Here is a 22,822-nt window from a genome sequence, read left to right as displayed (position 1 = left end):
CATGGAATAATTTCTATTCCTTTAAATTTGCTGAGGTTAGATTTGTGGGCTAAGATGTGATCAATTTTGGAGTATGTTCCATGTACTGATGAGAAAAATGTGTATTCAGTTTTGTTAGGATGAAATGTTCTGTAGATGTCTGATAAGTCTAGAAGTTGAATAGTTAAATTTAAATGTAAGATTTCTTTGCTAAGCTTGTTATTAGAGGATCTATCCAACACTGCCAAAGGAGTGTTAAAATCTCCGACTATGATGGAACTGGGGGAAATCAAGTTGCTCATGCCAGTTAGAGTCTCTTTTATAAATTGAGGTGCATTCTGGTTGGGTGCACAGATATTGATAATTGACATCTCATCATATTGAGAGTATTGAGTATTGCCCTTAACAAATATAAAGTGGCCATCTTTATCTTTGGTTACTTTTGTTGGTTTAAAAGCTATTGTGTCTGCAAATAAAATTGCAACACCTGCTTTTTTCTGCTTTCCATTAGCCTGGAATATAGATGGCCACCCCTTCACCCTGAGTCTATATTTGTCTTTTAAGGTAAGATGAGATTCTTGTATACAACAAATGTCTGGTCTGAGTTTCTGTATCCAATCGGCCAATTTGTGCCTCTTTAGAAGACAATTTAAGCCATTCACATTGATTAAAATTATTGATAAGCCTGATAAAATTTTAGGTATTGAGTTGTTCAAAAGTCCAGTGGACATTTTTAATCTTTTTGCCACTGTAGAAGTTGGAGTTTGAACAATAGTTTCTGAGCTAGTTTACTTTTATGGTAGAGGATTGCACTGGTCATTATGGAGAATAGGTCTGAGAATATCCTGGAGAGCTCATTTAGTTATGGCAAATTTTTTCAACACATGGATGTCATTAAAGTATTTAATTTCTCCATCATAAATGAAATTCAGTTTAGCTGGATACAGGATCCTGGGCTGAAAGTTATTTTGTTTTAAGAGATTAAATGCCGATGACCACCCTCTTCTTGCCTGAAAGGTTTTGGCAGAGAGATCTGCAGTTATTCTAATATTCTTCCCCTTGTAGGTTATGGTTTTCTTACGTCTCGCTGATTTCAAGGTTTTCTCTTTCATATTAACTTTACTGAAGTTAATTTTGATGTGTCTGGGGGATGTCTTATTTGAGTTGAGTAGTGCTGGGGTTCTGAAGTTGTCTGCAATCTGAATTTCAGGATCTCTTGACATATCTGGAAAGTTATCTTTCATAATTTCATACAGAAGAGCGTCTGTGTTTTGCGAAGCAACTTCATTGCCTTCAGGGATTCCTATGAGGCAAATATTAGTTTTCTTTGAATTATTCCAGAGCTCTCTGAGAGAATGGTCCATTTTTGCTTTCCATTTCTGATTCTCCTTAGACATTTGGACATATTCAGAAGCTTTGTCTTCTACATCTGAGATCCTTTCTTCTGCCTCTTGCACTCTGTTACCAAGAGATTCGACCGTATTTTTCAGATCTTTGAGGGGTGCAATCTCTTGCCTTAATGTTTCGACCACCATCTTTGGTGGTTTTGTCTTTGAATTCGTTGAATTCTTGAGTGAACTTTTGGAACGCTCCTTTAATTTCTATTTCTATCTTTGCCTCTATTCTATTATCTTATTTGCAATCCAAATTCTGAATTCAATTTCTGACATCTCAGCTATCTGTTTATATAGGGGATCTTCAGTTTCATCTGCTACATCCTTTCTTGGGGGTTTGACCTACTCTGGTTATTCATATTACCAGCCACATCCTTTCTTGAGGGGGTTGATCTACTCTGGTTATTCATATTACCAGAGCTTTTCCACTGATTCCACCCCATGATTGTTTTACTCCACTTGGCTTTTCCCCTTGAGGTTTGTCAAGGACCCATACAGTGTTATGGCCTGAGAGACTGGGAACCTGCTTGGTGTGATGGGGCTAAGTGGCTCTGTCTTATTTTCAGCTGATGTCTGTCTTACCCTAGTGATTCAGTTTCTCTTGGTTGAAGTCTCAGCTGTGGGGAAATACCAGAAATTAAATTTCCCCACCCCCCATAAACAACAATTGGGCAATGAAAATCAAACCTTCCCTCAACCATGCACCCAGGGTGCCCCTTTGAATAGTCCCTGGGTGGTCTGCCTGGTTTAAGTTGTCCAAATCAGTTGTCCCAGTCAGCACCCATTTCAGGTGGAAAAGTTCAAATGTTTCCGGCAGCTAGATAAGAGGAGTCTGCTCGCAGCTCAGATATAACTTGATCCAGTGCTCTGTGAAGGCAAAGGGACCCACCCAGCAGATGGATTAGTCTGGGAAGGTTAATACCTCCTTCCCCACCTTGCACCCAGTCACTTGTAATCCCCCAGGTCTGTGACCCTATTCACTCCAGTAGGCAACTGCTCCCAGGGTTTATGACTGCCAAAATCACCCAGAAATCTGCATCCAGCAGGGGGACCTTGCATGTTTAAATTAGGCTGTTAATATTCTCTTAATTCCAGCCCCTCACCTTCTGTTGCCGCAAGATTCCTCTGCAAGTCAGAGGCTGCTAGCGCTGATGAGCAACTCAACCCTGGGCAGCAATTAGAGTTTACACTCAGGTGTCAATCCCTGCCTCTGCCCACCCACTGCCTTTGTCTCAGCATTCCCCCGAGGGCGAGGGCGAGGTGCTCGTTGGGAAATCTGAGTCCAGTCCAGCAGGGGAAGAATTTATGCTTTGAAAGTTGTGGCCATTACACCCTCACACCTCTGTCCTATCTAAATTCTTCTGCAAGTCAAAGGCTTTCTAGAGCTGGTGAAGAACTCAGCTCTGGGCCTGAAGCAAATTAGAGTTTACACTCAGGTGTGAATTCCAGCCTCTGCCCGCCCACTGCCTTTGTCCCAGCTATTCCCCTGAGGGCTGGTGCTAATTGTTTCTTTACTTACGAAAGTTCCCAAGTCCATTTGTTGGGCATGTGGCTGCTGTCTGGAACCTCTGGTTGCCCAGAGAGACAGGGCTAGCCTCTCTTGAATGGTGTCAGTTCATAGCTCAGGATGCCACTGTTGCTGTATGGCTTCTTCTGAGCCAACTTTCTTCTCCTCACTCCTGTGCCACAGTCAGCACAGAGCAGCACCAGCCCTTTCCCCCTACTTCTCTCAAGGAGATGCCCAAGAATCTGGACTCTGTAGGTAACAAACCTCCAGACTTGGGGGGTTGGGATCCTTGGAGTTCAGTGTCACAGGTGGGGAATATATACAGTTTTATACAGATTTACAGTTTTATGCCTGGCAGGAGGGTTCCATGGCATGCCAGCAGGGTAGGAGGTCCAGTTTTTAGGGGGTCTCTCTCATGGGATAGAGTCAGAGGATGTTTGAACTCTGCTCACTTGTTTGCATGGAGTAAACTGTGAGCCCTTCTTGTGGGAGAGGGGACTCCCATCCACTTGGTGATGGATTTTGTACCTTTTGATTGTATTTTTGGGGTCACAGCTTGCCTCAGGAAGGTTGAAGTGCACTCTTCAATCTTCTCTCTTGGCTCTGCTCCAAACCATCAGCTCCTTTGCTAAACTTCTGTCCTTTAAGCCTCCTTCTGGATGGGAGCTTCTGTAAAAAGCTGGCTGCAGTCTGCCATCTTGGCTCTGCCCCTCAAACAAATGGGACTTAATTAAACTGAAAAGCTTCTGTACAGCTAAGGAGACAACCACCAAAGTAAATAGACAGCCTACACAATGGGAAAATATATTTGCATATTTTGAATCAGACTGAACCTTGATAACTAGGATCAACAGAGAACATAAATTAATCCACATGAAAAATGCCAATGATCACATATATCAATGGGCAAGAGAGATGAATAGAACCTTCTCTAAAGAAGATAGACGAATGGCTAACAAACATGAAAAAATGCTCATCATCCCAAATTATTAGAGAAATGCAAATAAAAACCACCTTGAGATATCACCTAACCCCAGGCCCACATCACAACTCTCAAAGCTGCAGATGCTGGCATGTTATGGAGAGAAGGGAACACTTTTACACTGCTGGTGGGACTGCAAACTAATACAACCTTTTTGGAAGGAATTATAGAGAATCCTCAAAGAACTCAAGCTAGACTTCCCAGTACTTCCTGCAATTCCATTACTGGACATCTACCTAGAAGGAAAAAAAGTCCTTTTACCACAAGGACACTTGCACTAGACTGTTTATTGCAGCTGAATTTACAATTGTCAAAATGTGGAAACAGCCTAAATGCTCACCAACCCTGGAATGGATTAACAAACTGTGGTATATGTATACCATGAAATACTATTCAGCCATTAAAAAGATGGAAACTTTACATCCTTTGTAAACCTGTATGGAAGTGGAACACATTATTCTTAGTTAAGCTCCAGAAGAATGGTGACGCATGAATTCTATGTACTTAATTTTGATATAACGACAATTAATGACCTAGTACAAGGGTGTGGGAAGGGAAGAGCACAGAGAGAGAAAAGGAGGGAGGGGGTGGGGGAAAGGAAAAGGAGACAGAGGAAAGGGGGTACAGGGGTAGAGGTCTGGGTGATGTGCACCTCACTTTGTCCTCTCTGTGCATAGCTCCTCACTTTTGACTTCAGTCCACTTCAGTCCAATATCTTTTCCTCTGGACAAGAGTCTCTAGCAAAAGCTGCTTCTCATTGGCCATCTTGACTCTATCCCCTAGTTATTCATTTTTGGAAGGCTACTGATTTTATGTCTGTTTCCTCATATATTTTGGATATTAGTTTAAAAGATCATTGTTAGTGGAAGGATGGGACACCCTCTTTTCATTCTAACTTCTGTGACTATCTCTAATAAACTATTTGAGGGCATATATTTCGTGTCTTATATTGCAGTTTGAAGTTCTTGTCTAGTAGTAATACTGGGCATGTTGCATATTTGGACACTGAACCAGTGGGTACTTTTGCACAGGTCCTATTTCTAAGGCTGTACTAACTTCTACCTCTCTAGGTGTGCAGCTTTGTATAATTGTAAATACAAGCCCCACAGCTTTTTCTTTTTCTTTCTTTTCTTTTTTCTTCTTCTTTTTTTTTGCAGTTTTTGGCTGGGGCTGGGTTTGAACCAGCCACCTCCGGCATTTGGGGCCAGCACCCTACTCCTTTGAGCCACAGATGCCTCCCAGTGCTTTTTTCATTTTCTCTCTTAAATGCAATAACTGTACCCCAGTGCTTAGTTTCAAATCTTAAATGTATCTCTGGTTCCCTTCCTAACATTGGGTGCTTTTAGGTTTTATCTAACTGCTTTAAATTATTACTAATTTATATTTCTATTCTGTGTCTAGTCCATAGATATTTGTGTGTGTGTGTATGTTTTATATATTATTACGTGTGTTCAATGTGGATAAATGTTCTTAAATCCTAATCTTACAATGTCAGAGTCTCAGGAACCCTCACAAAGATGTTAGAATGAAACCTTTACCTAAAAGGTTACTCCACACATCCTTCTTAGATATCCCTGCAGGTCATCACACAAAATTTATTTGCTAGTTTTATGTAAAGATGTATTTTCATATTTTTCTTTATTTTTTTGGTTTCCTATTTTACTATGGAACCCCTCTGTACTCCTAATGATAAAAAATATTTTTCAAACATGTTTAACATTTTTAGTCATTTATTTTTACAACAGATTATCATATGAATGTGCGTTTTATTTTTTGCTATATTATGGTATTATATATCAGTATCATTTATGAAGCAATTTATTAGTTAGGCATTGAATTGAAAGGACATACCTTAAAATGTATTAAATCCCTATTTAAGTTTTATCTCTGAATTATATGCTAAGTTTTCTCTTACCAGAAACATACTATTTTGATTAGACAACATTTGCAGTAAGTTTCAACATCTTTTTCTTCAAGTAGTTTTCCCAGAACTAATTTGTGTTGACCTTTACCAGGATCAGTTTTCATAAAGAAAAGAAAAAGAGTAATACTGTTACAGACTATTCTCATGACAAACAGAAAACCAACTGTAATTCAAACTTATTTCATCTCAAGTGAGATTTCCCAAATGAATATTAATTCTATTCTGGAATTCTCCATGTTAGGCTTACGAACTCCATCAGGAGAATAAGAAATCTGCCAGCCCAGGAGTTCAAAGCGTGGAAATCGACATATTCCCTGAATTTGAACAGAATCCCCCAAAGGTAATTTTCCTAGGAAAAGAATGTGTATCTCATCTGCACACTTCCAGGATAGCCATTATGAAAAAATATCAGCATTGATGCAGACAAAATTGCCAGAATTGAGTCTTAAGCAAAGGTATAGGTCAGTTTTTTCAACTTTACTACTGATAGGAATTTATTGTTGTGCTGGCTTTTCTGTGAATTGTAGAATGTGTAGCAGAATCTTTAGCCTCTACCTACTAGATTCCAGTAGCATCCCCCAGTTATGATAATCAAAAATGTCTTTATACATGGCTGATATGTCTCCTGGAGAGCAAAATCAATGAGAGCCACTGGTCTAGGATTAGTATTCCAGGAGTTGAGATCAATGAAAAATTACACTATCTGTAAACTAGCCTTTTCTTCACCACCTTGTTTCCATAGTTGGTGTTAGAAAGCCCAAGGTTATGAACTTTAGGAAGAAAAGAGTTAGGGAACTATGTCATCATATGCTTTGTTCTTATTCAGCCAAGAGAGTAGTTAGAGAACTCTCTTCTGAAGTTAGGCTTGCTATAGCATGTAGAAAGGGGATTTCAGAAGGGGTGCTTTCTTGGTACCCCTTATAACTAGAAGCTTTTGCAAAGTTGGTTTCAACCCTGACAAATCAGATAATGAGGAGTTAAGTACAAGCATGGTGAGAGTCTTGATAAATGACACACATTTTATTGTGTTCTGATATACAGAAGTCTGATGCCACCAGTATGCTATCAGAATGTAGCACCATTGATCTGCAGTGGCAATTTCAGTTACCAGAAGTGGTTCCCAAAAGGGAACCAGAGAGATGTTTGCCCAAAGGTAAGTGGCAGTATGCCTGCATCTAATTCACAAAATGTTTGAATGGGATTTTAGTTCTTTGGAACTCTGTGGTTTTGTAAATGCTTCTTTCTATTTCTGCTAGTGACAAAAGTAAAGAGAAGGCATCCATAAATTCTTGGGGTCATTGTCAGATCCAGGCAGAAGGATTTTGGGAAATTCTTGATTTCAGTAGGCTCTATTCATGCAGCTTAACAAGCAGGGTAAATATTCTAAAAAACTTGCCTTGAAATTCCACTGGACCAACATGTCTGCCGCATGTATAATCCCTAGTACATCCACTGCTAGGATGTATTTGAGGTTGTAGGCCAAGAGAAGAGAAGAGCTTGGCTATTGTAATCAGAATCTTTGGCTCAGGAGCCAGACTGCCTGAGCTCAAATTCTGGCCTCTCCACTTACGAGTTGTGTGACTTGTTAGATTTAGTTGACCTTTGTCTGTGTCATTTATAAAATGAGGATAATAATAGTATATATGGCAAAGGGTTGTTGTAGGTATTAAATGAGTGAATATAAATCACTTAGAAGAGTATCAGGTATATAATAAGTAATACGTGCATCCCTTCCTAATTCCTTGAATGGATGTAGTGGCGTCTTTCTATGGGCCTTCCTTATGTTTTGCATTCATCATGGAGAATTTATTTATATCTATCTTCCCCATGAGGTTCTTTAAAACATAGGCAGTGACTTCATCAACATTGTATCTCTGGTGGGACAATAGAAGCTGATCCAGGTAATGGGCTCAACAAATGTTCGTAAATAAATGACTTAACAAATTAATAAAGTAATTTAAGAATTAAAAATTGTTGACTTGTAATATATTCTTTCTTGCAAAATAGACATATTAACATGCTTGTGACAATGAATGTGCTACTGTCTTTGAAAAAAAAGGTTTGTCTCAATTCGAAATAATAAAAGATTAACCTGAGACCAAAAAAAAAAAAATTGTCCTACAAGTTTAGGACTAACCTAGGCCCAGAAAGAACCCATAGAATGGGTTTCAAACTCATAATCCAGGTTGTTTGACAACCCCAAAGCTGGACAAAGGTCAGGCTAAGGATTTTCAATAGATTAAAGTTCTCCTGATTCACATTTGGACTGGCCCTGGAGGTATGCAATAGGTGTCAGCCATGGAGATGGAGAAAAAAGGGGGATTTCTTGAAGAAGGGACAAGTAGAATAAAAAACAGGAAAAAATAGTCTTTTTGAAAGATGACCCTATTAATGTTCTGAAAGATGGGGGAGAAAACGGACAAAAGAGAGTTTATAGTTCACTTAAGAAGGTGAGGAGGAAAGCTGTGAATTGTCACCACCATGAAGTAGGATCAGCAGAATTTAGAGAAGAGGAAGTAGTGACTAGATGAGAAGGGTGATAAGATTCATGCTGAAAGTTTATGTGTGCTGAGAACAAATGCTCAGCTGTTTGTAAACATCCTGATAATTGATCAAATTTTTTCACGATGGGTGGCTCGCAAAGCTTGTGGCCATTCTACCCGATTCCCCCAAATCCTTTAGACAAAATCTATTTACTAATAATGAAAAAAAAAAAGTGTTGCTTGGCAGACAACCACAAAACCTTGGTGACATACAATGAAATAACATGTGCCTGGGTTAGACCAGCTGGATTCAGCTGGTCTAGGTGAGTGATCTCTGCTAGCCTCAACTGGCTTTCATATGTGTGGTGTTGCCTGGGAGTCAACTGATAAAGCCTGGGCCCAAATGAGCAGCTTGGCTGTGCTCCATATGGTTATTATTCTCCTCCAAGAACCACAAGGCTAGTCTGAATATGCCTTTTTATGGAGATGTTGCAAGGGAGCATGTGAAACTTGCAAGGCTTTTCCAGGCCTGGGCTCAGAACTGGCACTCTGTGATTTCCTTTCCACTCTGCTGGCCAAAGCAAGTCACATGGCTGAGCCCAGATTTAAGAGTTTAGAAATCTACTCTGCTTCTCCCATTAAAGAGAGGTCACATAGCAAGGGACATGAACATAGGGAGGAGCAAAGAGTTGGAGCTATTATTATAGACACTAATGATATTGCTACTGCTGATTGCTTTCAGGCCTGGGTTGCTCCTTTCCATGTTGTGGAATGGACAAGACAAAGTCCCCCTGCATCACTTGGTGGAACCTGCGGAAAACCTGCTACCAAATCGTGAAACACAGTTGGTTTGAGAGCTTTATTATCTTTGTGATTCTGCTGAGCAGTGGGACACTGGTAAATCATTATGGTCTTGTGGGGATGTTGGGCATCAGGGCAGCTGGGGGAGCCACGTTCTGACTTGATCCCTTATAGAGTGCCATGAATGTGCAAGACAGGTGGAAGTGGGATCTTCTCGTTGCTTCTCTCACTAGGTGGGGATTTGCGCATCTTTTGAAGTCATGCTCATCTGAGAACCCCCCAAGCCAAAGATGTGTTTATGTAGAAGAGTAACCCAACCCACAGCTTCAAAGTAGCCACTACGGTCTGGTCCTTGAGCCCAGGCCCACTAATCTACCCCTCATTCTTGGAAGATTTCTAGACATTTTCATTGTATGCAACATATTTCCTCCTCTAGGCAGCAATCCTCATACTATCCTTTTTCCTGAAGACCACAGTGCTGCTTTCTAAAACATAAAATATTAGGGGAGATGGCTACAGGATCCAGATTAGGATATGATAAGTTGCTTTGGTATTTTCCATCACTCATGATCCCTTAATAGGAAAGACAATGAGATACCTCTGAATGTATATGGTCCTTCAGGATTGAAGTGTGGTATGAATCCCAGTGATGTTTGTAAATAACTCTGAACCCAACAGCTTCTACTCCCATAGAGTCATTAATTCCTTGCCCCCTCTTCACACCTTCTGGTCTTTCTTGCCCCATTTCCCCTCCTGCCTTGCAGGACAGTATCTTTCCTTTTACTTCTTACATATGTTTTCCCTCCCTCTCCACTGTCCTTCCCTTTTATCTTGTGTCTTTCCTTTTAATGGTCACAAGTAATATGGAACTAAACTTACTTGCTATTTGTTGTGTTAAATTAGTTTGCCTTTATCATTTAGAGTGACAGAACATTTCACAAAATGTCACTTGGAAATGGAAGGGGTGGGACATGTTTTGCTCTCCCACACCCCATACCTTTTGGTTTGTGCTTTACATTTCTGCAATTTCTAGGTAAAAGATGAATATATACCAGATCCATGGGGGATTGTGATCAACATAGACCTCCACTTAGCTAGGTACTGCAATGTAAATTATTACTCAAACAGAAAAGTAAATTTCTCTAAAACATTAAGATTAATTTTTAGTGCTAGTCTTGGGTCTAGGGTTACCTATAGTCTTCTGGTGATTATGTTTTCACTGACCATCTACTTTTATTCAAGTGGTAGGGTTTCTTTTATTCATTCCACAAATGGCACTTTTGATAGTTAGTGGGAAAGCGGTAGTGTTGTCAAAAGGCCACATGCAAATGCTCCATGGTGCCATAAAGAGAAAATTTATAGTCAGAGATACAGCAGAGAGCACACAATCCTAGTTTACATCTGTCTTCAGAAAAGCAAGTGTAGGCTTGGAAGAGTGAGACTGAAAGCACAATGCAGAAGGTGCCAGGAGAGGGACCTCGCACCTCTACATATTTGTAGAGAACTGAGGACAAGAGGCACCTAGTCTTTGACAATGATAGGCAGTCTATGGACCAGTCACATCAGCATACCAGAAGGAGTCTTAGAAGTGCAGTCTTACATTGTAATAAGTTCCCCTTATTAATGATTAATAAGTTTCCCTTATCTAATGATTTGGGCTCATTAGAGTTTGAGAAGCTCTGGTCTAGGCAACTATGCAATAAGAGGAGCATCCTGGGTCAGAAAATGGCCTAGTTACAATGCAGAATTTTCTGAAACTCAGTTGTTGGTATCAGCCTGCTCACCCCTTAAGCTAACACAGACCTGCTGAGACAGCTTACTGCCAAGTTTCCAAAATGAGGGAGGAAATATACAGCTAATATCATTCCAATTTGTCTTTCCTTAAGAGGTAAACAAACCAACAAGTCTCTCACCTCCATGACCCTGGAGTTGAGTAGAAAAGATAGATGGAGCAATTATAGACCAAGATAGAAGAGGTAGTTAAATGATATACTCAGAGAAACAGTGGGTGGTATGGGGGCCTGTAGGGTGCATCTAACCTAGTCTTTGGTTAGGTTTCCTACAGCAGATATCAGCTAGGCTGAGATCTTAAGGCTACAGAGGAGATGACAGGGCAGAGAAGGAGATGGTGGGCCTTCTCCAGCAAAATCCCACTTGGCAGCTATAAGTGAGACTGCTTTTCTTTTTTTCCCCAAGGATGTGAGGCTGTGAGCTTACCATAGTACCTGAGAGGAGGGCTGATTTCTTTCTTGCCTTCAGTGTTGGCCTAAAAGTTTGGGCCGGTTAGGTACCGGGCCTTCTCCCTTTCTTTCATCCTCAGCAGCCTGTAATACTCAAAAGTACAGATTATACTCTAGTCCTATAGACCCGATCTTGCATAATCACCCATACTTTGGGTGACGTAAATGTTCGGATAGAGCATGAAAAGGTTCTCTCTGAAATCCAGAATGTCTCTTTTTCATAATCATACTAACGTTTTATAGTAAAAGTAATTTTCACTGGGTGCTGTAGCCCAGAGTTTCCCAAATTTGATATGTCATGGTGTACATACAAAATGATAACATCTGTAGGGAATTCTGGGTTAAAGAGATGAGGCTATTTGTGGCAGGAGATGATGGGCCTCAGGGTTGGAAGAATCTGAAGTATAGGCTAAGGCATTTGGGCTCAGTGCTGTAAGGAATGGAAAGGCATTGAATAGAACTACTATGGCAGCTGGGAGAATGAAAATAGAATTTTTCTTTTTCCATTTACTCAAGGAATTGGTTCCATTGGAAAAGTTCAATCTTCTTATTTTTCGAGAAAAACCTCATCACCAAGAGAGAAACTAGTTTTTATTCATACAAGAAAGAAAAGTAAAAAGTGAAGTGAACAAGGAGTTCTTTGTACATAATCAACCCAGCTTATGCCTATGCTTTACCATTTCAGGTATTTGAAGATGTTTACCTTAAAGAAAGACCCCAAATCGAAGCACTACTAAATTGTACTGACAAAATTTTCACACATATTTTTATTCTGGAGATGGGTTTGAAATGGGTGGCTTTTGGATTTACAAAATATTTCACCAGTGCCTGGTGCTGGCTCGACTTTATCATTGTAATTGTAAGTTTACCATTTCTGTGTCCGTACAGGCACAGGGTGGGGATGGGGAAGGGATTATCTCATGAAAGCTGTTTTTCTGAATGTCTCAGATAGTTGCTGCTCTAAAATGTTTTTCTTGTTGTCGTTGCTCCTTCACAGTACTTGTAATTATTAATAGTTATCATTTGTCCATGTCTAGGATCTAGCCTTTCCCAAGTCCTACCCTTCATACACTGCACTTCACAGGCTCACCATCTAACCTTTCCCATGATAGCAACTATGTCCAGCTGAAACTGACCTCTTTCAAGTTGCACATCTAATGACTATCCATAGCTAATAAGAATGGTTAAAGATCTGCAAAGAGTGGTCTTCAACTTAAGTGCAGCATATTGTTTGGTTTTAATTTCATGTACTTAACAGAACTTTCCAATCCTCAGTCCTGCCTACTGGTGAGAAGTATTTTGGGAGGGAAAAAATGCATGTAATTCTCCTAAAAGGAGCTATTTGAATAAGGAGAAGTATTAGCAAATACATAATTAATTTTTCTTTGTAAATTTTAATTTTGATATTATTTCAAGCTTAATAAAAATGTTGCGAGAACTAGCACAAAGAAACCCTCATACTCTTCCCCATATTCACCAACTAATTACCATATCACCCCTCTGCTTTTGTCATTTTCTTTCTCTCTCTCTCTTTTTTAATCTAAACTGCTTGATATTAAGTTGTAAGTGTTATGCCCATCACCCCTAAACATTTCAGTGTGTGATTCCTAGTAAGAAAATGTCTCACATAATCACAACCAATGGTCAAAGTTAGGAAATTTAACATTGATTCAATACTGAAATCCATATCCATTTTCAAATTTTGACAATTATCACAACGTTCTTTATGGCTAATTCTCTCCATCCAGCCATCTTGTCCCCACACACCAGTCTAGGACCTAATTCAACATCCCATACCACACACATATCATTGTCATGTCTCTTTGGTTTCCTTTAATTGACAACAATTTCTCATCTTTTCTTTGTCTTTCATGAAACAAATAATGATAACACATTGTTTTTACCTTACTGGACTGTGGATTTGCCAAGCAAGGAGAAAAATGGACCCTCCATCTGCCCTCCCCCTTCTAACAGGGTCTGATTTGTTAATATGGGCTCAGTGCATTCTGCCTCTCAGAAAGAAGGCTCTTAACCTCTCTCTGGCTTCCCCAGACACCAAGTCAGGTGCACTACCTATGGCTTCTCTTCCCACCAGGTCTCTGTGCCCAGTCTCATTGACTTAAAGGGGCTGAGGTCCTTCCGGACTCTACGAGCACTGAGGCCTCTTCGAGCACTATCCCAGTTTGAAGGAATGAAGGTACATTCTCCAAGGGAATGGGTGGAAATTAAGGTAACAGGGAAAGGCAGAGAGGACAGCTGCTCTTCTTAGGCTGGGATTTTCTTAAATTGCCAAGCTTTTCCTGGGCTGCTTCTCACCCAGTCCAGTGCTTAGAATTTGAGAGGTAGAGAAAAGTCTAATACACTTTCTGTCTGAAAAGAGCTTCTGTGACATCTGAGAAGGGCTCTGATTTCCGATCAGAATTCTAGAGCAAGTGCTGCCTAAGTCTCTCACACCATCTTCACAGGGCACTTCTCAAGTTGTCCTTGGTGGCAACAGAAAGGATCCCTTAGGTATTGAGCTGACAGCAGGGCTTGTCATGGGTTGGGGGTCTGGGGTATGGACAATAAAGACTGAGCTGCAAGAAATCTAGCATCAGGCCTATCCTGGGAAGATGAAGAGCATGTTGAACCCTACCCATCTATTATGTTTTTCTCCCATTTTGTTTCCTTAAGGTGGTGGTCAATGCTCTCATAGGTGCCATACCTGCTATTCTGAATGTTTTACTTGTCTGCCTCATTTTCTGGCTCATATTTTGTATCCTGGGAGTAAACTTCTTTTCTGGAAAATTTGGAAGATGCCTTAATGTAACAAATGCAATTGATATTTCTATTATTGCTGACAAAAATCAATGTGTGAGTCACAATTACTCCTGGCACAATTTGGAAGTCAACTTTGACAATGTGGGGAATGCTTACCTGGCTCTGTTGCAGGTGGTAAGTTATGCTGTCAGTACGATTTTCACTTTGAGAAGAAAAAACTTTAAAGAATCATAAATCATTTCTCAACCAATAAAAATGCAATGATTCCATTGAGAATGGAATCAAATCCTAATTCCTCATGTGGGAGCCAGTGCCTTCTAGAATTGTCCCCTACTAAGCTGCACCTCCTAGTAATACCCCTATAAAGACCTGTATATACCACCTTGTCCTTTATGGAATCTTGCTTGCTCTCCAGAGCTCCAGCCAGAGAGAAGTGGAGCTTTAGATGTAGGTCATGACATTTTGAACAATTCCTTGTTAAAATCAAAGTTGCCAGGTCTTGAACAGCAGTGCAAACAGATGTGGCATCAGGAAAGAGGTTCAGTCAGGCTTTTTTTCCCCCAGCAGTTGGGCCACAGCTTCTCCAGTAACTTCTGTAAGTGAAAATTTCTTTTGTTTTTAAATTTTTTTATCTTGTGCAAATGGAGAAGTAAAATATTAAGACATATATCCTAGAAGAAAAATAAAGACACACAACCTAGAGTTCCCTTCTACTGTTCTTTTATTGGCATACTCAGTCTTGGAAGCTTGGGACATAACCTTATAGACATCAGCCCACTGGGCCTTGCCTGCTTTTGCATGGCAGGTGACTAGGTATGGCAAGTCTACGGTTGTGCTTAAGTTTTTCTGCATTTGTTGCAGGCAACCTTTAAGGGATGGATGGATATTATGTATGCAGCTGTCGATTCCGGAGAGGTGAGTCTGTGTTCCACCATGTTCTAGGGTATTAGGGTCAAATTAGGAATATCATGACTACGTGGAAAGTCCAGAAGTTCCTGTATCATAGTTTCAGTGACCAGGATTCTCTGCCTTGTTTTCCTTAGGACAAAACACTATGAAATACCACTGCCTAATAAAAGGGTTCTTATGCATCCTCTAGTGACTATCTGACACTGCAGTATTCTCTAAAGTCCAGTCCTCTTACTCTATGGTGGCCAAGGACAAACCATTCTTGTAAAAGATAGGGCTGAAGTAACAGAAGCATAGGACGCCTTCATTTTCCTCTTACTTCTTCTCCAAATGGCTAGAAAGATAGAAGACAAATTTCAAAGAGTACTTGTTTTAGACTATGAGAAAACCTTAAGATTGGAACTAAATATGAGCAAGAGAGACCCTCCCATGGCTCCTGGCTCCCTGGAGACTGGAGAGGTTTCTGGTGATTGCCAACCATCATATCTTAGTTGAAGAAAAAATAATTATAAATTCCCAAAGTTGAAAAAGTATTCAGGAATCTAGTCAAGTTTTTATTTTTCAGCTGGTAAAATTGAAGGATAGAAAAGTAGAGAGTTGCCCAAAGCCATAGAGTGATCAGATGGTTGAGTCAAGAATGGGATTAATGGGGAAAAGGAAATGTTTACTTTTTCCTATTGTAGCACATGTGCCTTGTTTTGTTTGGGAGTCTACACAGTCAATGCCTAATGATGTGTTCAGTACATATGAGTTGGTAGAGATTGAGTATACCTTATCCAAATTGCCTGGGACCAGGCTTTGGATTTTAGATTTTTTCTGATTTTGGAATATTTGCATAATACTTTCCAGTTGAGCACCTCTAATGAAAAAATCCAAAATTCAAAATGCTTTAGTGAGCATTTGCGCATTACCTGTGAGCATCATATGGATGTTCACAAAGTTTTAGATTTTGGAGCATTTTGGATTTTGCATTTTTGGATTAGGGATGCTCAACCTGTAGTAGCAATAGAGGTGGTCTGAGCAGTGTTTCAGCCTGCACTTAGAAATGAGAATGAGTCTTTATTGCCATTCTAGTTCTTGTTATGAAGTCACTGTCATCACGAGTTAATATGTAGGGGTCCTCAAACTTTTTAAACAGGGGGCCAGTTCACTGTCTCTCAGACTGTTGGAGGGCTGGACTGTGGGCCCTGGGATGAGTTGACTGCTAAGCAGGACAGGCAGCAGTGGCAAAACACCCCATGGGCTGGATAATGTCCTAGGTGGGCGGCATGTGGCCTGTGGGCCATAGTTTGAGGACACCTGAATATAGTAACAAATCTGAATTTGCTTAATTCTGGATGTGTTAATAAAGTCAAGTTTCTGGAAAGGCAAAGCTAATAGTAGATACCTGTTTATAACTATTATAATTTATATTTTAATATTTACATATTCAATGAATATATCATTATGTAATGATATATATACAATATAATTTTATAATTATAATTTAAAACAAAAGAAATATTTACAAATATTAATATACTCATTTCTTTTGTCTTTTTGAGTACATGACCTTCACCCTGGTTTGACTTAGGCATCCATCTGCCTTGAGATAGAGATGGGGTACAGGAGGAAAGCTTTGTAGATGTATGGTAGATCAGGTGGGTGGCTTACATACCAGGTCAGACAATGAAGTTTGTGAACTCATCCTAAAAAAAAGTGCTACATACCTCATTGAGTATCACTATGGTCGTCTTCGATGTACTCTCCTTGCAAAGCTATGCACTGACACCACCACCTAGTTCACCCTTCAAAGCACTTTTTCTAGGATGAGATTGTGAGCTTAATTGTCAGAACTCGTATGCTACTGTAGTGAGTGATAGGCAGGTAAAGGTGTATAGAGCAGTGCCTATTTTGATGCCCATGCTAGTATGTGCTAGCTACTGTATGTTAGCTTCTCACATGATGTCACTTCTCTGTGTAGCCACAGAGAACCCTGTTGGCCTCAAATATTGATGCTGTGACTGGTGAAACTGTGAGCCATTCTCCTTCTCAACTCTATTTTCCCTCAAGTACTGACTTATGCCATATCTTCTACTTGCTCCCTGGCCCAGGAGTCTACTCCTATCCCTTGCTATGAGGCCCACCATGGCATGTCAATGGCTGTCAACTCCAGCCCCTTATGTCAGCCTGCCTTCCCAATATATTCCAGGCTTTGCCAGCAGCAGTTTCTTCCCAGAAAACACAGAAGCAAAGTAAGAAACACCCTCTTTGCCTTCCACATCCCCCTCAATTTACTGGACTCCAATTAACCTCTCCAGACCCAAAGAGGGAGAATCAGAACACATATCTTATAGCTCTGATTTTTTTATGGGGTACAATGTGCTGGTTCTATATACAATTTGAAATACTTATAAAAAACTGGTTAACATAGCCTTCACCGCACTTTCTTAATTATTGTGTTAAGACATTTATACTCTACACTTAGTAGATTTGATACGTACCCTTGTAAAATGCACCATAGGTATGGAGGATGGGTGGTGGGAGGGTAATTGATCAGATTATAGCTCTGATTTTTTTGTCTTTCTGTTTTTTTTCCCCAAAATGCCCTAGAAATGGGGGTGATTTTGTGTTTTCCTTTCTATATGAACTTCTCTTCCATAAACTCTTCCCCTTCAAGCCCTTGATATACCAAAGAGAGACACAAAGGAATATAAACATTCTTATATCTCAAGGCAACAACCTAACTTGCAAGATTGATAACCTACTGAGTAATCTTATTTTAAATGTCTGGTAGTAGATACTAATTCTTTTCTATACTAATACTTATCTTTTTTCCAATTTTTAAATTTTCAGATTAGAGATGTTCAACCTATAGTAGTAGTAGAGATGGTACAAGTAGTGTTATAGCAGCTCTGAGGAATGAGAATTCATTTTTATGGCCATTAGTTCAAAGGATAGACATTAGTATAGAATGGATTCCTCATGCCAACTGGGAGTAAGGTCAGATACTCTTCATGGCAATAGAGAGAGATAATATTTTCAGATAATTACCTCCATTACACTAGTCTATATGATGGATATTGAATAGCAAATATCATAAATATGTTCAAGATATGATAGAACTATTAATGCTCAAAATATATCTCTGATATCACTGGGGGAAGAAAAGGAAATCTTACCATCTTCCTCAAAGTACATAAAGCCAAAATGGATCTCAGCTGCTTTTGAACATACCTTGAGCTAGGAAACCTTGGTGATACTCAATTTGTATCCATTTTGGAGATTAATCATTCATTTATTCATGGATTTAGTCTATGTATATTGAGAGTCTCTGTACTAGAAGGAATGCTAGGCATTAGGAATTCAAGAGTGAGAGACTATAATAACAAATTAAATAGAATAGTGGTCTCTGTATGGAAGATGTAGTAGTTAAACAGTGATTAGCAGTTTAGTCACCTCTTCCCAAGGTGAATGTGTCCCTTCTCTGGTGGCCTCACCTCCAGTCTGACTCCCTCCAATTACATACCCCTGTAGACCCCAAATCCCCACCACATGGTACCACTCAAGCCAAGCTGGAGAAACTAAAAGATGCTCCTATCCCCTCACTCAGACCCATGGCTGTTGGGAGGAGGCTATGCAGCCAGTGTTTCTCAGGCTGCTGAGAAATACTTTGATCTTCTAAATAAGGTAATTAGGTAATTCATTATTCTCCAGTAATTGTTTTTTTTCTCTCATTAAAAAAATCCATAACAGAGAGAACAACAGCCAGTATTTGAGAATAATTCACTCATGTACCTTTACTTCGTGGTTTTTATCATCTTTGGCTCATTCTTCACTCTGAATCTCTTTATTGGTGTTATTATTGACAACTTCAACCAACAACAGAAAAAGATAAGTATACATGTGGTCTTGATTTGATAATTTCATCTCTGTTCTCCAAAGGACGTTAATGAATCATAACTCTGGTCTAGATTGTTGTACAAAATAGCCTTTATGATCTGTATGAGAACAAAGCAGCCTACCACTTCTGTCTGGAGAAGATCCTCAGAGATGAGGCTGAGAGGGCACAGAATACATCCAGATTTTATTAAGTCATTATTTTCACTAACTGTCTTACTCTCTTAATTAATAGACATTACTATTGTTGAGATTAAGCCTGATAATTAAACTGTAACAGAATAGCCACCACTGGTATTAACATTTGTGACACTATCCTTATATTTTAATAACATTTCAAGTGTATTTTGATATCCATTATGGAAATAATGAATGGATTCTCCTCTTTCAGTAAACTTGTGTCCTAGCTCCCAATGCCCAAGCCTCAACAGATCTTCTTGGAAAGATGACTGGAGAAAAGGCTAGGCTACGAAGGTTATAATGTGTTATACTAAACAGATACTTATTTTGATAACTCTAAAATCCATAAGAGCTTTGTAGTAAATGTGGAAAATTAAAGAGGATAAGACAAAAATTAAAAGCACCTTAAGGCAACCATCAAATGATAACCACTTTAGACAGTGCTTCTTATTGTGTTAGTACAAATCCCTCTAGGCACTTATCAATAAGATACAAACTTCTTTTATAAGGAGGGGATCACCTTATGTTTTTAATTTTGTAGTTTATGACCTCAGTAATTATGAACCTGTGTCACAAAATCATCCTTACTATAAAAATTTTTAAGGCTACAGATAGACCATAATTTAGAATGATTATTTTCCTCTTTTTGGACATTTAAATTGTTTCTAAATTTCCTGCTCTTTTGAAACACCAATGAACGTTCTTAAAACTCTGTGTATCTCTCACTATTTGCTCAGGATATGTTTCCAGAATTAGAATATTTAGGGCATTAAAAAATATGGTTAAATTACCATGCAAAAAATCATGCATCAGATACCTTATTTCTATAGGAAATGAGGATCCCTAGTTATTGTAACTTTTATTATCTTTTCTAGACTGATGGGGAGAAGTGTTATCTCATTGTTTTATATTTATTTATTTTATAATTAGTCATTAGTCATTTATCATTTATTTAATTTATCAAAAGCTATGCACTTTTTAATAGGTTGTTGGTTGTATTTTCCCCTCAAGAATGATCTATTTATATCCTTTCTCTATTTTTAAGACTTAGATTGTCAGGGGATCCTGTAGCTCGGTGGTTAGGGCACTGGCCACATGCACCAGGGCTGGTGGATTTGAACCCAGCCCAGGCCTGCTAAACAAGCAAACAACAATAACAACAAAAATAGCTGGGCATTGTGGCAGGCACTTGTAGTCCCAGCTACTTGGGAGGCTGAGACAAGAGAATCGTTTAAGCCCAAGAGTTTGAGGTTGCTGTGAACTATGACACCACAGCACACTCCTACACAGGGTGACAAAGTGAGACTCTGTCTCAATTTTTTAAAAAAAGACTGAGATTGTTACCTTTTATTTATGCTTTTTTATGTGGTAAGTGCAATTTGTGGTTTGCTACTTACTTTTTTTGTAATTACATTTTTGATTTATAGACATTTCCACAATTATTTATTTTTCTACAATTACTTATTTCTTGATTCTAAAATACATATACAAGAGTTCAAATAAAAAGAACTCCTAATCTAGTTCTTTTTTGCTTTTTATACTTATGAACTGAGGCATTTCTTAATCCCAAAATCAGGTAACTAAATATTCACCTTTTGTTTTCCTGAAGTTTTATGGCTTTAGAATGTTCCTTTGGGACTCTTGTAATTCATCCAAAATGTACCTTGATACCAACTAGCCTTCTTAGCATCTGCTGGGAAAGTCATTTGCCATTGTTACATAACTACACGGCTTTTCCTACTCAGGAGTATTGACTGGAGAGTCCCCTTTGTAATATGCATCTTGATTGGAATCAATACTTGTATTTCGGATGTCATCCATAGTGATTTTATTTTTTTTATTAAGTCATATATACATAGATCATGAATACATTTATGCCTTTGTGGGATTCAATGTTTTGATTATTTGTACAAATTGGAGTGATTATATCCTTTCACCTCATTACTTAACATAGCTTTCACCTCATTTACTTAATCACAGTGTTAAGACATTTGTGTTCTATACTTGATAGATTTGACTTGTACTCTTGCAATATGCACCATCGTTGTGGTCCCACCATTAACCCTCCCTCTATCGAACCACCCCCCTCCTTCCTCTCTTCCTCTCCTTCCCTCCTTCATCCTGGGCTATAGTTGTGACTCATTTCTCACAGGAAACTATGAGTGATTATAAATTGGTTTTATAGTAGTACTGAGTACACTGGATTTTTTTTCCATTCCTGAGATACTTTACTAATAAGAACATTTTCCATCTCCATCCATGTAAACATAACAGAGGTAAAGTCTCCATTTTTTTAATGCTGCATAGTATTCCATGGTATACATATACTATAATTTATTAATCCATTCATGGGTCAGTGGGCACTTGGGCTTCTTCCATGATGTGGCAATTATGAATTGAGCTGCAATGAACAACCTGGTGCAAATATCTTTGTTGCCAAGTGATTTTTGGTCTTTTGGATAGACACCTAGGAGAGGAATTGCAGGATCAAATGGCAGGTCTACATTTAGATCCCTGAGTGTTTTTCAAACTTATTTCCAGAAGAAATGTATTAGTTTGCATTCCCACCAGCAGTACAGAAGTGTTCCCTTTTCTCCACATCCACGCCAACATTTGTAGTTTTGGAATTTTGCTATGTAGGCTACTCTTACTTGAATTAGATGATATCTCAAAGTGGTTTTGGTTTGCATTTCTCTGATGATTAAAGATGATGATCATTTTTTCATGTGTTTGTAGACCATGCACCTGTCTTCTTCAGAGAAGCTTCTGTTCATGTCTCTTGCCCACAATGAAATGGGATCACTTGTTCTTTTCTTATTAATAAGTTTGAGTTCTCTGTGGATTCTTGTTATTAGACCTTTGTCAGAAATATAACCTGCAAAAATCCTCTCCCATTCTGAGGATTGTCTACCTGCTTTACTTACTGTGTTTTTGGCAGTGCAGAAACTTCTTGATTTTATCAGATCCCAGTAATGTATTTTTGATGTTGTTTCAACTGCCTGGGTGGTCCTCCTAATAAAGTATTTTCCCAGGCCAATTTTTTCAAGTGTTTCCCCTGCACTTTCTCCAAGAATTTTTATGGTTTCATATCTTAAGTTTAAGTCCTTTAACCAGTGAGAGTCAATTTTTGTTAGAGGAAAAAGATGTAGATCCAGTTTCAGTCTTCTACAAGTCACCAGCCAATTCACCTGGCACCATTTGTTAAATAGGCTATCTTTCCCCCCAGTTTATATTTTTGATAGGCTTATCAAAGATCAAATGATGATAAGTGTCTGAGTTCATCTCTTGGTTTTGAGTTCTGTTCCATACATCTACCTCTCTATTTTTGTGCCAGTACCATGCTGTTTTGATCACTATAGATTTATAGTGTAGTCTGAAGTCTGGTAGTGTGAGTCTTCCTGATTTGTTTTTATTTCTGAGTAATGTCTTGGCTACTCAAGTTTTTTTCTGTTTCCATATAAAACTAAATACTAATTTTTCCAGATTTTTAAAGTATGATAGAGGTATGTTAATAGGGATTGCATTAAATTTGTAGATTGCTTTGGGTAGTATAGACATTTTAACAATGTTGATTATTCCCAGCCATGAGCATAGTATGTTTTTCCATTTGTTAACATCTTCAGCTATTTCTTTTCTCAGAGTTTCATAGTTCTTTTTATAGAGATCTTTCACGTCCTTTGTTAGGTACACTCCCAGATATTTCATCTTCTTTGGCACTATTGTAAAGGGAATAGAGTCCTTGATTGTTTTACCTTGACTATTGTTGGTATATATAAAGGCTACA

At 38.9% G+C, this 22,822-nt stretch overlaps 1 protein-coding gene across 1 annotated transcript in view; it reads left to right on the top strand.

Moving 5' to 3' along the window:
- SCN11A (sodium voltage-gated channel alpha subunit 11) overlaps positions 1-22,822 on the top strand; it is a 104,101-nt gene that overhangs the window by 67,194 nt on the left and 14,085 nt on the right. The window contains exons 16-23 of the mRNA XM_003794470.1: positions 6,028-6,126; positions 6,828-6,939; positions 9,012-9,166; positions 11,996-12,169; positions 13,406-13,507; positions 13,984-14,244; positions 14,932-14,985; positions 18,715-18,856. Coding sequence (XP_003794518.1) covers positions 6,028-6,126; positions 6,828-6,939; positions 9,012-9,166; positions 11,996-12,169; positions 13,406-13,507; positions 13,984-14,244; positions 14,932-14,985; positions 18,715-18,856 — 1,099 coding nt within the window. The remainder of the gene's footprint in view (positions 1-6,027; positions 6,127-6,827; positions 6,940-9,011; positions 9,167-11,995; positions 12,170-13,405; positions 13,508-13,983; positions 14,245-14,931; positions 14,986-18,714; positions 18,857-22,822) is intronic.

The sequence above is a fragment of the Otolemur garnettii genome, unplaced genomic scaffold, assembly GCF_000181295.1.
Source record: "Otolemur garnettii isolate 467f Iridium unplaced genomic scaffold, OtoGar3 scaffold00082, whole genome shotgun sequence".
NCBI classification, from domain to species: Eukaryota; Metazoa; Chordata; class Mammalia; order Primates; family Galagidae; genus Otolemur; species Otolemur garnettii.
The sequence above is the reverse complement of the archived record's forward strand: the minus strand, read 5'-3'. Positions and strand labels throughout refer to the sequence as shown.